The sequence below is a fragment of the Schistosoma haematobium genome, chromosome ZW (genome assembly GCF_000699445.3).
Source record: "Schistosoma haematobium chromosome ZW, whole genome shotgun sequence".
NCBI classification, from domain to species: Eukaryota; Metazoa; Platyhelminthes; class Trematoda; order Strigeidida; family Schistosomatidae; genus Schistosoma; species Schistosoma haematobium.
The window spans coordinates 79,830,057-79,843,334 of record NC_067195.1 but is presented as its reverse complement, the minus strand read 5'-3'; the positions used below and the strand labels follow the sequence as shown (position 1 = coordinate 79,843,334).

At 38.7% G+C, this 13,278-nt stretch overlaps 1 protein-coding gene across 3 annotated transcripts; it reads right to left on the bottom strand.

Moving 5' to 3' along the window:
- Positions 1–1,217: 1,217 nt before the first annotated feature.
- RPL8_1 (60S ribosomal protein L8) lies at positions 1,218–3,424 on the bottom strand. Of its 3 annotated transcripts, XM_051212415.1 has the most exons (5): positions 3,387–3,422; positions 3,058–3,348; positions 2,822–3,025; positions 2,702–2,772; positions 1,218–1,402 (listed from the first exon to the last, which is right to left on the bottom strand). In XM_051212415.1, the coding sequence occupies exons 2-4, from the start codon at positions 3,346–3,348 to the stop codon at positions 2,704–2,706; spliced, it is 564 nt and encodes a 187-aa protein (XP_051072598.1). In that variant the 5' UTR covers positions 3,387–3,422; the 3' UTR covers positions 1,218–1,402; positions 2,702–2,703. The 3 variants fall into 3 exon arrangements, with proteins under 3 accessions (XP_051072598.1, XP_035588426.2, XP_051072599.1); XM_035732170.2 differs by having other exon boundaries at positions 2,702–3,025; positions 3,387–3,424; XM_051212416.1 differs by lacking the exons at positions 1,218–1,402; positions 3,387–3,422 and having other exon boundaries at positions 2,348–3,350.
- Between the last annotated feature and the right edge of the window lie 9,854 nt (positions 3,425–13,278).

Genomic DNA, 13,278 nt, shown 5'->3' with positions numbered 1-13,278 from the left:
TACGGGGATGTAACTCACATGCATTGTCAGAAATATTGATACATGACTGACACAAACACTTAGTGACGCTAGTTTTGGACCAATGACCTAGTGGTTTGATGTGTTGCGAAAAATACATTTCCCATCGGGACCACGAAGCGATTCAACATAGAGATGCTCTACTATCGAGTGCTGTATATAACCTCATCAGTCGTGTGCTTCACAGTGCTTATTTTATTTAAATAGCATTACTACTGGTAGATTGAAGGCGACCACGGAGCTAACCGATGAGTCACACACTTAGGCTAAAGCAAGAGCGAACATTCCTGAGATTCACAACCGCGTGTTATCCACGAATAGATGGAATCGCTAGTACAATAGCTATCCGTTTTCAAAATCAAAACAGTCTGAAATTACACTGGGATATTTGAACAAGCTTCTGTTTCCTGTAGGATTTGATTACAACTGTATGGACGTTCAAAGATTCGACGTGATCACATGCTGCAGATAGACGACCGTGAACATCTGAAGTTCAAGTAACGGATTTACTAGGATCCTATCGGAAGTATTTTAAGGAAAAAAGAATTCCTGTAGCGAGGAATGTGACTCAGACGTCCCATGCTGTGGAGAGTTGTAATTTGACACACTTGATTCTAAATCGAGTTTTACCGTCTTTAATTTCTAACTAGTGACGTACCATATTAATACAACACTTTCAAGTATATCTAATGATTAGCAAGATCGGAAACTATGTACGATCACCTTGATCTAAAGCCGTAGCTAAAATGTTTATCACAGCATTATTTTTGTATCGTATGACATGTGATTGGCACGGGTCCAAAAATGACCATTTGAGACACATCTATTCAAGGGTAGGTAGAATGTTACACAAGGGCCAATGTTTCATTACTCCGTGAAATCGAACAGATGCATTTCATAGGAAAAAGTGGACATTCATGTGCTTCCCTATCGAATTCGTTTCTAAGAGAAAAAACTTTTTCTTTTAACGCTTTGTCATCATCGCGTACTTCGCTCTCAATAAATTTTAAGCAATCACCGCTTTGTTCTGGTGTTGAAAAAGCAACTCTTGGCATTATGCTTAAAACACCATTATCCCCAACAAACTTTCAGTTAACTATGTACATTAATATATGGTTAGGATTGCGACGAACTCGTGCTACGCAATTTAGTGAACAGTTAATAAATAAACCCATTAGGTGAAGCTGAAAAGCCTTTCATACCACATGATTATTTTATTTTATTCCTTGTCGGATTTTGAAGTAATTGTGCGGGTACCACGAATACGTCCAGTTCGTCTAGCAGCTATTAGACCAACCTTGCGACCATGTGATGCATCACGGCGAATCGTAGATGGTTTACCTATATGTTGATGATTACCACCACCGTGAGGATGCTCGACAGGCTGTCAACAGTAAGAAAGTGCAGATATTTGACACACTTGTATAACAAACTGAGATTATGAAAATGTTAAACACGTGGAAGTACACATGAAAGATTCATAGCAAAATTGAGTATGATCAATTTGCCAATGTATTTAACACCTTGTTCACCTAAACGAGTCGACTGATGATTGCGTGTCACTTAAAAACAGCCTTCCAATAGTTGTAAAAATAATAGATCATTGCATTTTAACACGTTAGATTCGCATATGACAAGTAGGGCATGACAGTACGTTAGTATTATTTACGTATCAGTCAGCTAGATATCGAGTATTTCGAAAATGAAGGCTGAGCTAATTGGGATATTTTAGTAATATTTTAACCCCTACTTGTTACACTTTAAATTTTTGTACATAAATGGTATGCTAGCTACTTGCCGCTGCCATATCTTCTTATTATGTTGACGGCAAAATCTTAGATCACGCTTTTTATACAAAACCAAATGAAAACGTCTGCAGTAAAATGAGTGAGATATTTTATGAAGTGACGTGAATAACAACGATGTATTAGCAGTTATTAACTGTTCATGACCATATTAAAGGTTCTGAGTTCGTTGAGACTTTAAACAAGATTACTTACAATAGGCTACCTAAAACTTCGGAACTCAGTTACTCGAAGTTAATGGGGACTTATGTCGTTACTTAGATCTTGCAAGCTTTTCACAAACAAATCTTGAGATTTACTAATGTTTCTAATGCGATTACAGAAAACTGCTCCTTGGATGATGAAATGTTATGGATTGTATTCTTAATTTACGTAGGATAGCTCAGTCACTCACGTAGAACCTAATAAATTTGCACTAGAGTTAAGGTTGTTACACCCAATTAACATGAAAATGTTAGGCCAAACCTCAGACTATTAGAGGTAGTGACAGTATCAGTGATGATAAGAAAGATTTGGGGTCAGAAATTCAAATATATAGAAACACCAAAGTGGGATAATTGTACGTAGATATCAAGATTATTGACTAGTGTCCGAGTTTGTCCACAAGTTTATCAAACAGAATAATTCATCGGCATGCACCAACACTAATTAGAGGCACAATATAGACGCTCAGTTTCTACTGTTAAACAAAGTTGTGGAAAAAGCTAACCAAGCGAGAATTGACATTTATGGCGACTGTACTTTAAGCATGTCGATCTTAATTGCCCGGACTTGAAATCTGACGTCAATGTAGCGTCACAAAATCTAGGAGCAAAACCTGAGGATGTTTCGAGCATAAACACAATTATCAAGGTTGCGATATTACTAAAGAAACTTACGTTCATGGCAACACCTCTGACTGTGGGCCAACAATGCCTTTTAGCTTTATACTTATGATAGGCTCGACCTGCTTTTAAAATGGGCTTGTCTACCCGACCACCGCCAGCAACAAGACCTACCATGGCACGGCAAGTCGATGGCAAAACTTTTTTTGCACCTGATGGTAGTTTGACACGAGTTCGTTTAGTGTCGGGATTGTGAGCGACAACAGTGGCATAATTCCCACTTGCACGAGCTAACCTCCCACGATCACCACACTTCTCCTCCAGATTGCAAACCACGGTTCCTTCAGGCATTGCACCTATTGGGAGGATGTTGCCAATCTGATGTTAATAGTAAAATACAACAACCCTACCTGAAGTTTGGCTTTTTTACCACAGTACACGAACTGTCCAGTATGCAAGCCTTCCGCCGCGATAAATGTTTGCTTGATCAACTTGTATGAATATACATCTCTGAAGGACACTTTGGCTAACGGAGCGCCACGACCCGGATCATGAATTATTTCTTTAACGACACCGCGAATATAACCATGTCGTTCAGCGAAATCATTTGGACGCAACCTAGCAGCTCCTTTACGATGTTTGGTATGCGCTTTGAAAACACCTCCGGCACCCTTACGCTGGCTTCGAATAACCCTACCCATCTAGAGCGTTCAGTAACTTACAAGGACAGAGAACCTACCTCCACGCCAAAATCAAACTAACCGCGTACAGAAGTACGCAAAGCTAACAATGCTATTAATTGTGTCCAATATCAAGCTAAACAGAGTTCGAGCTATTCATACAGTAGTCATACATGATATATAGACTAGACATTTCTTTCTTAGAATCGGTTTTGTTCTTAAAGGAAGACAATTGCAACAGTAATGAGACCAATGGTAAACTGGCTCTCCCAAGAACATCAATTCGTATGTCATAATAATATTCGTGAATGATACGAGTTTTTCAGTACTTCCCTGCGGTAGAAACTAGTTTCAGAAATGATGTAATGTGTTACTTGATGGTGTTAACGTTGGACAAATATCATAATGTTTGTAGTGTACTTTTTTGAGCTTCATCTTTGACCGGTAGTTCCAGCCAAATGATTTTACTTTGGTGTATGATGCTGAAATAAGTGAGGTAATTCACAGAAATTGAGTCTTTTGTTTGATCATTCAAATACAGGGAAAAAGAAGGCGTCCAGATATGCTCCTCCATGTTTTTTCAATAAAAGTCTAAGTTGAGGCTTCCTAATAACATTCAAGTGGACTATTTAGTGGTAACTAAAATGAGTGGCTATTTGATTCACTCACCATAGCTCGAGGTTGCATCATCAGCGTACTCTAGTTAATCATGCAAGCAAATTTATCAGTAATTTTATGCTTGAGTTGGTACACAGTCACTTAACAAGTAAACTGTGTCTCAGGATGAGTTGGTTTCTTGCTATGTAAGAAGGAATAACAACACAGTCTAAATGTTTTTCCCACTGTCCCTAAAGTCAGAGTCACTCTCAGATTGGTGTAATTCAAAGTTCTTATAGGAAATCTCTCATTAACCTTATAAAATACTGGCAAGTTATCTGCATTTCATACAGCATGTGTCTAGACATACTAAAGTTATGTATGTAGCGATAAGTAAACCTCAAAAAAAATCCCATAAGTCTTGGGGATTAATCCTGAGCTTATTATTTTTGCTAAGTACATCCTGTCTGATGGTGTCCTTACCAAATCACTATCATGTACGTTGTTCCAATCATCTCATACAACAAATTAAAGTGATTGTTAAAATTGACTTAATTTGTAACTAGTTTTTGCTATTATTTACATTTTTCATTAATTCTCATAACTTGTAGTTCAACATCTACTTACTAACAGTCTCATCTTGACCTTCTAGCATGGGTTTCTTGGGCCCAGATTATGCCATACATACCTAGTAGACTACCTGGATGATATAACCCTGAAACGGAACAATGAACTCTCTGTATAAGTCCTATCCTTAGACTTTAAGAAAGCCTTTGATTACGTCATACACGAAAGGCTTCTCGTTCGAATAAAGTCCTACTATAATCATGATTTGCTCCGTTCTTAACAGAACTTAAACAAATGGTAAAGATAACTGTTTCTCATCAACCAAACCAATAATCAGAGGTCATCCATGGAAGTATATTAGGTCTACTCTTGTTTCTTATGTATATAAGCGATATATGTAAACTATATATGTAACACGATAACATTTTGGAAACCATACGTATACGCTGATGATCTCAAAATATTATACAGCTTTAAGCCTAGGGCTCTAAGTGGAAGTGTATCCCAGATTCTAAGTGGCCTCAATAACTAAACTATCTGGGGCGAAAAATGGTAATTGCCACTTTACCTCAACAAGTGTAGGGTCGCGTATTTTTGAAGACACTCCCCTGATTTAAAATTTACTTAAATAAAAGTAGAGTTCAAACAGTCGAATCAGTGCACGATCTACACATAAAGCTCAAACTTTGACGAACATGCCTCCTCTATTATTTCTATATATAGATGGATGATTGGTTTCATCATAAAGGCGTTCTTTAGAACAGAGGCTAAGCTTACTCTTGACGAAATGTGTGTACGACCCCCCCCCTTGAATACTGCTCTTTTATCTTCCCAGATACGAATACCACATACAAGATAAGAGTAGATGTTCAAAGACGCTTCGCACTCCAACTGCTAGGATGTGTCTCCACTCTCGATTACACAGATATATGTAAGCACCTCACTTTAGGACCTTTATGACACCGTAGGCTAAGGAACAATCTAATATTTCCCTACAAAGCAATATATGGACTCACATTATTAACCTCCTACCCAACCATGATCCATGACCCAGTCTACATACTCAGAAACAACTCATATACACCGCTTACAGTAAAACACCGGAAATCTTGCGTTGTAAGTTCTTTACAGTACGGTATAGTTTTTATGGAATAGATTGCTAATACCTATCCGTAACTGTGACACTACCACCAAGTTCAAAAGACAAATAACACTATTACTTGACACTAAAGAGCTTCATCAACAATTTCCTGAACTTCCACCAGCTAACGAGGCACCTGATTATGAACCGCCTAATATCTAAGACGATCATGAACAAAACGGCCTCCAATTGTCATCAATGTAAATATGACTAAAATGATAGAACACATGGCTTGCCCCTTCCCATTATTAATTGATTATTCGTTATGCCCTTCTATTCTCACCCCTCACTTTCAGATTCCAAATCTCTCCAATGGTTAAAATTAAATTATACTTCCTAAGTGTCATGTCCTTTTTTCTGCTACAAGTAAACATATAACTCACTAATCTCATGGATGATGATCACCTATGGCTAATCATAAGGAGCTCATAATGTCCTAAATACTTGTGAGTCGCTCAATGTTTGTTTTATTACTCCAACATTTCTACAATTCTAGACTCCTATATATTCTTTGACTTGCTATCTATCCTTATCATCTGTAAAAAACATATTATCTGACCTGTGTTTTCTTAACTTTTGCCATTTTTTATTTTCATAGCAGTGTATATGTAGTGGCCCAAACCACACAATCCTTAAAGCTGAACACGAGACAACTGGGAAATAGATATTAAATATTTAACGCGGTGAAAAACACAATGATGGGGAACGCGGGACGAAGGAATGGTGTGAATTCGAAATGATCGTACGGCATGGCTCGGCGTTGCATGCATGGTCAACTTTAAGTGTTGTAACGTAATCTTTTATTCATATTAAATATATTGTTCTATCTCTAGCCCAAGTACTTTCTAAACCATATATTGGTGATTGTTACGATGCAGTGCGTTGGTGTAGACGATGATATGACTTCCACGTAAGATCTTATAGATTAGGCATTTATATCATGACAGATCCACAAGTTTAGGATTAGGTCTATTATCAGGGCAGTCCTAACATCATAGTAGACTATAATTCCACATATATACTAACTGGATATCTAACCCGTAAAACAAAAGCTTCAGCTATCTGATTTGCTTGTGCAACGGAACTAGTAGAAATAGTTTATTCCAATAAGGTGCGCAACATGGTGCTTAGATCGAAGTAATATTCATGCATACCACAAACGTAAGACAGCTTAACATCACAAGAGGAGGGAATGGGGCGTTACCGACCACCAAACATGATAATCGGGAGATAACTTCAATTTATCCATGTTTGTGGGACAGGACATTTCTTTTAATTACGCTCCTTATGGTCTAGCGGGATGTAACTAAACGATGGTAATGATGCTAATTTATTATGCAAAATACCTTTTAGATACATGTTCGTAACCTTGAAGTAGTTTTACTTCCTACCGAGGAATCTCATTACACATGAAGCTACACAAATGAAGTTCACTCATGACCCTACCAAATTTACAATAAGGAACATGAACAGAAATATCGTCGATGAGAGAAAACAGAAAGAAAAACAAGGGGAGAGAGAATTGTTTGCGTATCGGAATACTGCTTTAAGTACTATATTTCAAAACTGCACAAAATCCTATACTTTGGGTTCATTTTCGAACCACCTCCATTTATACAGTTCTTGTCCATTCATAACATATCTATGCTTGTTTTCTTTAACCTACTAGGATGCTCTTGCTTAAAAATTACCTTGATAAATAAAAATTAGATTAAGTAGCCATTTCAACACAAATGATTTAATTTCAATATGCATGAATATTGTCTGCTTTACTTCTTGCCCTTTTTCCTATTCTATTTTTCAGCCCTTTCAAGATTTGCCATCGACAACGCAAATGGAGCTGGTGACTTCGTCATCATTAGTGCCTCAGATGTTCCAGAGGAATATAAGGTCATGGTTTATAGGCCGATTGCTTCGAGTAGCCTATTTGCTGTAGGTAATTGTCTTTCTCTGTGGACAGTTACCGCTCGAGGTTGTTGATAGCAGAATAACCTCATGCACACTGCTTAGTTTCCTATGGCTACAGTAATTGAAGAATAAGCTTATAGACAAGTACTGAGAAACTAGTAATTTGCCATCCATATATCATTCACAGTAGCTGTTATCATCACTTTTAATTTTGTCTCATGTGTTTGTTGACATATTTCGTAGGATAATAATTTTTTGAGGAAGGTTAAGATATTACTCGACCCATCTTAAATGTTGTCATCCGAAAGTCATTTTACCGTGATGGGCGACGAATTTCACAGGGGGTCTTTCATACTAAACTTGTAAAGAACTGCAGAAACGAGTATACTAGCCACTCCCAGATTTTTTGAAATTATTTATTTTCGAATTGTCATTTGTTCTTTTCGTTGTTCAGGCATGCAGAAATGAAGCGAAATAAATAATTGTTGCCTTGTATACATACTTCTACTAGTCATGTCTTAAGTGATTATATTCATATACGCTCTTGGATGTTTTACGTGCTCCCATGCATGTTTATAGCTTATTTTGTCGATTATGTTCTTAAATGTTATATTCGAGGCCAGATAAAATACGCATGGAGAGTTGATGTGTTAGAAACTATATAGCATAATCCGTTTAGCTTATTATGTCGTATTGTGTTGGCTTTCCACAGTCACGCTTCTGTAAACGGGATATTCGGAAAAGAATTATGGAATTGGACACAGGATATATATGTACATCATTTGTGTTAGATGCCGTAAGTCCCACACTACCAGTTATATAATCCTCACCATTTGTTTATGTCCGGGAGACTGAACAACACTTCGAGAATAAATTATTGCCCGTGACAAACATTCCACTAAAAAGGAAGAGCTAACCAAAGTCGCTACATAACAGTATGTGCAGAAAAAATCTAAATTGCTTCGAAAAGTTCCGATAAATGGGCTTCCGTCGAAGTTGATTAGTTCGGGACTCTCTGTTTAAGCGATTTGAACAATTTCCAGCTGGCCACGGATAAAACTTACAAAAAGTTCTAAAATTTTTTACAGGAAACCAGCACTTGATGGAGTACCGCAGACTTTATACTAGGTTAATTGTCGTTAATTCTATATGCACTGCACTTCAGTTTAGTATGAAATACCATGTGATTTTACACTGACGAGTATCCTAACAGATGACCCTTCTGACAACCAGAGAAACCATTTATTTAGGTACATGGAATGTTCGTGCAATATGGGACACAGGAAGAGCCTTCCAAATTGCTGCAGAAATGAAAAGATACAACCTAGAGGTGCTTGGGATCAGTGAAACACATTGCACACAAGTTGGACAACAACGACTAACTTCAGGAGAACTCCTGTTATACTCCGGCCATAGTGAAGATAATGCAGCACATACACAAGGAGTTGCATTAATTCTGTCAAAACGAGCACGAAACGCACTTATAGGATGAGAATCTCATAGACCAAGGATCATCAAAACCACCTTCAAAACAAAGAAAGAGGGAATTTCAATGAGCATCATCCAATGCTATGCGCCTAACAACGACTACAATGAAGACGCTAAAGATCAGTTCTACGATGCGGACAATATCACAGAAGTTCAATACGGCCTTTCTTCAGGATACTAACAAACTCAACAAATTCAAGATAGTCCTCAGCGACAAGTTCCAGGCCTTTCATGATCTACTCAATGGAGAAGGAACTACTGTGGAGAGCAACTGGAAGGGGATCAAAGAGGCAATCACTTCAACATGTCATGAGGTCCTGGGTCACAAGAAGCACCACCACAAGGAATGGATCACTGTTGGTACACTGGATAAGATTCAAGAAAGGAGGAACAAGAAAGCAGCAATCAATACCAGTCGAACAAGAGCGGAAAAAGCCAAGGCACAAGTTGAATACACAGAAGTAAACAAACAAGTGAAGAGGAGCATCAGAACTGACGAACGTGAATATGTAGAAGATTTAGCAACGACGGCGGAAAAGGCTGCAAGAGAAGGAAACATGAGACAATTGTATGACACGACAAAGAAACTCTCTGGAAATCGCCGCAAACCAGAACGACCAGTGAAAAGCAAGGAAGGCGAGGTAATCACCAACATTGAAGAGCAACAAAACAGGTGTGTAGAACACTTCAAAGAACTCTTGAATCGACCAGCTCCACTGAACCCACCCAACATCGAAGCAGCACTCACAAACCTCCCAATCAATGTTGGCCCACCAACAATTGAAGAAATCAGCATGGCCATCAGACAAATCAGGAGTGGCAAAGCAGCAGGACCGGACAACATCCCAGCAGAGGCACTAAAAGCAGACGTGGCGGCAACTGCAAGGATACTCTACATTCTCTTCAATAAGATTTGGGATGAGGAACAAGTACCAACAGACTGGAAAGAAGGACTTCTGATCAAAATACCGAAGAAAGGCGATCTCAGCAAGTGTGATAACTACAGGGGCATCACTCTTCTCTCAATACCGGGAAAAGTCTTCAACAGGGTATTGTTAAACAGAATGAAGGACTGCGTAGACGTCCAACTTCGTGACCAACAGGCAGGATTCCGTGAGGATAGATCGTGTACAGACCGAATCGCAACTCTACGGATCATTGTGGAACAATCAATTGAATGGAATTCATCACTCTACATCAACTTCATTGACTATGAGAAAGCATTTGATAGCGTGGACAGAACAACATTATGGAAGCTTCTTCAACACTACGGCGTGCCTCAGAAGATAGTCAATATCATACAGAGTTCATATGATGGATTACACTGCAAAATCGTGCATGGAGGACAGTTGACAAAGTCGTTCAAAGTGAAGACCGGTGTTAGGCAAGGTTGCTTACTCTCACCCTTTCTCTTTCTCCTGGCGATCGAATGGATCATGAAGACGTCAACGTCTGAAGGGAAGCGCGGGATACAATGGACATCTAGAATGTAGTTGGACGATCTAGACTTCGCAGATGACCTGGCTCTTCTATCGCAAACGCAACAACAAATGCAGGAGAAGACGAAGAGTGTGGCAGCAGCCTCAGCAGCAGTAGGTCTCAATATACACAAAAGAAAAAGCAAGGTTCTCCGATACAACACAGCATGCACCAATCCAATCAAAATTGACGGAGAAGATTTGGAAGATGTAAAAACCGTTACATATCTGGGCAGCATCATTGATGAACAGGGTGGATCTGGTGCAGATGCGAAGGCGCGGATCGGGAAAGCAAGAGCAGCATATTTTCAACTGAGGAACATCTGGAACTCAAAGCAACTGTCAACTAGCATCAAAGTGAGGATTTTCAATACAGATGTCAAGACAGTTCTATTGCATTGGGCGGAAACCTGGAGAATTACAAAACCCATCATCCAGAAAATACAGGTGTTTATTACAGTTGTCTACGCAAAATACTTCGGATCCGTTGGCCGGACACTATCAGCAACAACCTACTGTGGGAGAGAACAAACCAGATCCCAGTGGAGGAAGAAATCAGGAAGAAGCGCTGGAAGTGGATGGTACACACATTGAGGAAAGCACCCAACTGTGACACAAGACAAGCCCTCACATGGAATCCTCAATGTGAAAGGAAAAGAGGAAGACCAAAGAACACATTACGCTGAGAAATGGAGATAGACATGAGAAAAATGAACAAGAATTGGATGGAACTAGAAAAGAAGGCGTAGGACAGAGTGGGTTGGAGAATGCCGGTCGGCGGCCTATGCTCCATTAGGAGTAGCAGGCGTAAGTATGGTATCCCACATAGTTTATTTATATAGACATGCCTTATTTGTAGCTTCATACGCGAATGAAACTCTGAAGATCAGATGATCATTTTCACTAATAGTCTTGTAGATCACCAACGTAGATGATCTATGTCGAAATGATTGGAGGCCTACTCGCGTTAGACGTGAATGGTGTGACGAACCAACTAACGTCGAAGTCACACCTCGTCGTCAGCACCTTACGTGGACTACCCCCATTGACGTAACAAGGTACTATAGATGCTTTGAAGACTGTACAACACAAAGGACGTTATTACAGAAATATATTAGTTTAAGTAGATACAAGCAAAAGTAAGACCACTGCCGCATGGGCCAGTCCATGGCATACCATTAACTAATGCGCGTTGGTTGTACATGACCTTGGCAGGGAGCGACGATCTGTTCGACATTCATTGATCCAACTGCCGGATGATTTCGCTAGGGCTCAGTGACATTTCACTGGCCCTACAGTCTTAAAGATGTAAAGTCTGGAATTTGAGGAAGTATAACATACTTATGCTGCTGATATTTTTAGTAACTCTCTCCGGATTTCAAACAGAACACGAAGAGCTCATTGTTTAATATTCTTTCGAGAAAACACGGTGAAACAGATAAGACAGTACTATCAGAAATTAGTAAGCATAAAATATACCCAACAGACCAAAATAATAATTTTTCAAACTATGACCGACAAGAGTATTTTTTTAAAGTGCAATGACAGGTTAGTTCAATCCATTCCAAAAGTGAGCAATCAACTGTAGTATAAAAATTATCCAAGACATTCATGAAAAATTTAATTAGTCATGGGTCATCAGCGCCGAAGTTTCCTAAAAAACAAAGGAAGTAATTTAATATATATTTGTAATATCCCAATGAGTAGATAATTTGTTCCCTGAAGACGTGGCCTACACTAAGTCACGAAACGTCAGAAAATCTAATTTTTCTACTTATTGTGATATTAAAAATATATTGTTTGTTTGCAACAATCTACTCAATGCTCAATTTATTCGAAATTATCAAGTCAAACCTTGGTACCTACAAAAAATAAGGGAATTGTTTTGGCATCAGTTAGATAAAACAAAACAAATCAATGTAGTCAGAAACGTCTAATGTAGAGTAATCCAATGCAATGGTAAGTAAAATGGCCAAAAAAATTCTAAGAACTCAACATAGCGGACATAATTAATTTTAGAATCCATAGCATTATGCTTCAGACAAATGGAAAATATGAACGTGATGTAATTACAAGGAGAAATAGAAAAGGCAATAAACTTTACAAGAAACGAAGAAACGATGCTGTATGGACTGGGTACATGGGATATTTTCGTATATATTTAAGCACATCTATACAAGAAAACACTTGTACTATAAAATTTTGGTGAAACTGAGTCTCTGCCTTATGATCAATACTGATGATAGTTCTGTAGTGGCCGAACATTTTAGAAGAGTTTTGGGATCTAGATGAACATACCTTTTGGAACAAGTGCAAAATGCACTTTAGATCACCAATGCAGGTTATGTGTCGACGATCGGAGGCCTACTTGAGTTAGATGGGAATGGTGTAACCAACCAGTTAACGTCGAAATCCAACCTTGGATTAATACTGACATGGTCTACACTTTCGTCGTATCCAAGTACCGTGGCTACTTTGTTGGCTTTATAGTACGAACAGCGCTATCACACAAATGTATTGGTAAGAAAAGTACAGGAACACGAGTGCGTCCACTGCTGTATATACCTGTCCATAGTGTACAGTTGATTGTTGCGCTCAAATCACAAATGACCTTGGAAAGGATCGGTTGACTGCTTGATATTCAGTGATCTGGCTGCCAAACGGTTTGACTACAATACAATGATATATTTCTGCAAGCAGTAGGGTCTCGATCAAACTTATCTAGATAACCCTTCGTTAGTTTAGAGAGTAAGAGAGGGAATTTGTTCCCAC

Bases quoted from the DNA above. Each gene is read 5' to 3' on its own strand.
- RPL8_1 (XM_035732170.2), bottom strand. From the start codon at position 3,348: ATGGGTAGGGTTATTCGAAGCCAGCGTAAGGGTGCCGGAGGTGTTTTC. The intron at 3,026-3,057 runs GTAGGGTTGTTG...TATTAACATCAG, and splicing joins GTAAAAAAGCCAAACTTCAG to ATTGGCAACATCCTCCCAAT. The intron at 1,403-2,701 runs GTAAGTTTCTTT...TACTGTTGACAG, and splicing joins TCAGAGGTGTTGCCATGAAC to CCTGTCGAGCATCCTCACGG.